At 50.0% G+C, this 2,206-nt stretch overlaps 1 protein-coding gene across 1 annotated transcript in view; it reads right to left on the bottom strand.

The window, feature by feature from the left end:
* LMO4 (LIM domain only 4) overlaps positions 1-2,206 on the bottom strand; it is a 25,215-nt gene that overhangs the window by 20,608 nt on the left and 2,401 nt on the right. The window contains exon 2 of the mRNA XM_019501568.1: positions 1,946-2,184. Coding sequence (XP_019357113.1) covers positions 1,946-2,181 — 236 coding nt within the window. The 5' untranslated portion in view covers positions 2,182-2,184. The remainder of the gene's footprint in view (positions 1-1,945; positions 2,185-2,206) is intronic.

The following is a 2,206-nucleotide window of genomic DNA, read 5'->3' as shown; positions in this document are numbered from 1 at the left end:
CGCGGGAACCGGCCTGCAGCAGGGGACTCCTCCCGCCGCCCCCGGGCAGGCACCCAGGGCCCGTGCAGCCGTGCCCGCGGCTGAGCGCAGGCCCACGCCGGGGCCAGGTGGAGCAGGACCCGCCCCAGGCCAGGCCGTCCCGGCAGCGACTGGCAGGCTCTGGGCCTGCTCCAGAGGTGTGGGCTGGGTTTGTTTGCAAGTCAAATGAGCCGGATCCAGAGAGGAGTCAGCGATGGCACAAGAAGGCCAGTTCAAAGCCCTCATCTGATAAACAGCCTGTTCATGATCGCCTACACGCGAAGACATGAGTATTAATTTTTGGCAACACAAAACCGGATAAGCCTGCTTGAACTTGCCTTGGGGATCCGGTGGGCTCATCCTCTCTTTTAATTAGCAGTGATCAGAAAGGAAAGTTTGTTTGATGGCCTGGCCGAGTGCAGAATCTGCGCCAGTCACTGCATCTGAACAGTAGTGTCAAATTTTTCCACTTCAAATAAACCTCTTCCCCTTAACCCCGTTCTGCTCTATTTAATTAGAATTCTACGCCGCTTATGTCGGGCTTGGGATGGGGACCAGGAAATGTCATTATAAGCCTCCATGTTGCTGATTTTCTAACATTTACTTCTAAAATCACTTAGTGAAATTAAATGTTGCAATCCCCTGCAATGTCTCTGGAGCGGCATTTCTTCTATTTAGCTGATTGAACATGCCTGCGCATAGCAGGACAGAGGTTGCATTATCAGAATAACTAAAAGTCCTTTTACTCCATTTTAAACTAATGATGTCTCCAAGATAAGTGTTCTACAAATTCAGGGCAGCAGTGATCTTTCGCAATCTCCAGTACAAGACAAGCTTTTCAACAGAAACCAACTTGCAAGATGGACAAACAAGTGATTTATGGAGGGAGAAAGTAGAACTTTGCAGCCATCCGCCAAAAAAACCTGGAGTAACTCTTGCTGCTTGCCACAAATGAAAGAGAGTCAAGAGCCTTTCAGAGAAAAACACAACCTGTCTCAACTATGCATACTTTCTAGCCAGCAAGATAAGGATTTCTGGGTTTGGTTTTTGTTTTTTAATTGCTGGATGTCGAAATAGAATACTTCCTTGAAGCATTCACATGCATCAGCCTATCAAGCCATTTACTCAAATTAAATATGTAATCCTTCAAACTGCCTCCTTTTAAATTAATGAGTTGAAAGAGCCTAAGCTCACCTGAAAAGATCCTACAGGCATCTGACCTCCTGAATCCCTTCTATTAATTGGGACCAAAGCTTGTTGGAAGCGATACTCCCGCCTTGGCTTACTGTACACCTCAATAGGGGAACTAAACCCTACTTAGTCTTGCATCTAATCTGAGGCATTTCAATGAACTGCTTAAGCAAAAAACAAAACAAAACAAAAAAACCCAGTCTCTCTTCCTCCTTGGAGTCTCCCAGCTCTGTGTACTGGAAGCTGAAGCACTGCCGAGTTCAAAGCCCCCCCTAACAATGTGAAGACAAACATGACCAGGGTTTTTGGCTACAAGTAGAATGGCTGGCCCTCCAACGCCGGTTAATCAGCTCCTTTACAAGGGGAACAGAGAATGAGTCATTCTGTTTCCACTCAAAGGAGTTTAAAGGTGCTTATGTAAATATCATAATTAATCAGATACTAAAGGCAGGCATTTCATTATTTAGCACCTCCAGCACAGCCTTCGTTAAGCCTACCCTCTTTTACCATCTCAGAGGCGCACACTTCTCCTCCAGCACTGCAACAAAGCAGATGCATTCAGCCTCCCTGATTGCTGTTTATTTTTAGTTGGGGCTTGTTTTCTGCTGCCGACCACTTCAAAGTCACAGGGGCCTGGACGGACTCTGGCCCAGGCCTGGCTCAGGGAGGGACACCAGGCCGCACCCTGGCACCAAGGGGGCGATCCTGCACCCTGCCCCGGGCCGCTTGCCCTCACCTGATGTAGTCGTTTCTGCACAGGATCATGCCACTCTTGGTGTAGCAGGACGTGCCGATGTCACCCAGCTGCGCCTGGCAGCAGGAGCACTTCAGGCACCGGCTGTGCCAGTAGCTGTCCATGGCGTAGAGCAAGAAGCGGTCCGCGATCTTCCCCCCGCAGCCTGCGCATCTCTTCCACGAGAGGGAGCCCGCGGTGACCGGGGGAGGCTGCGAGCTGCTGCCGGGGTTCACCATGGCCTGCGCAAGGAGAAGGGGGGTG

Source organism: Gavialis gangeticus, unplaced genomic scaffold, assembly GCF_001723915.1.
Source record: "Gavialis gangeticus isolate Ggan-Ray unplaced genomic scaffold, GavGan_comp1, whole genome shotgun sequence".
Lineage (NCBI taxonomy): Eukaryota > Metazoa > Chordata > Crocodylia > Gavialidae > Gavialis > Gavialis gangeticus.
The sequence above is the reverse complement of the archived record's forward strand: the minus strand, read 5'-3'. Positions and strand labels throughout refer to the sequence as shown.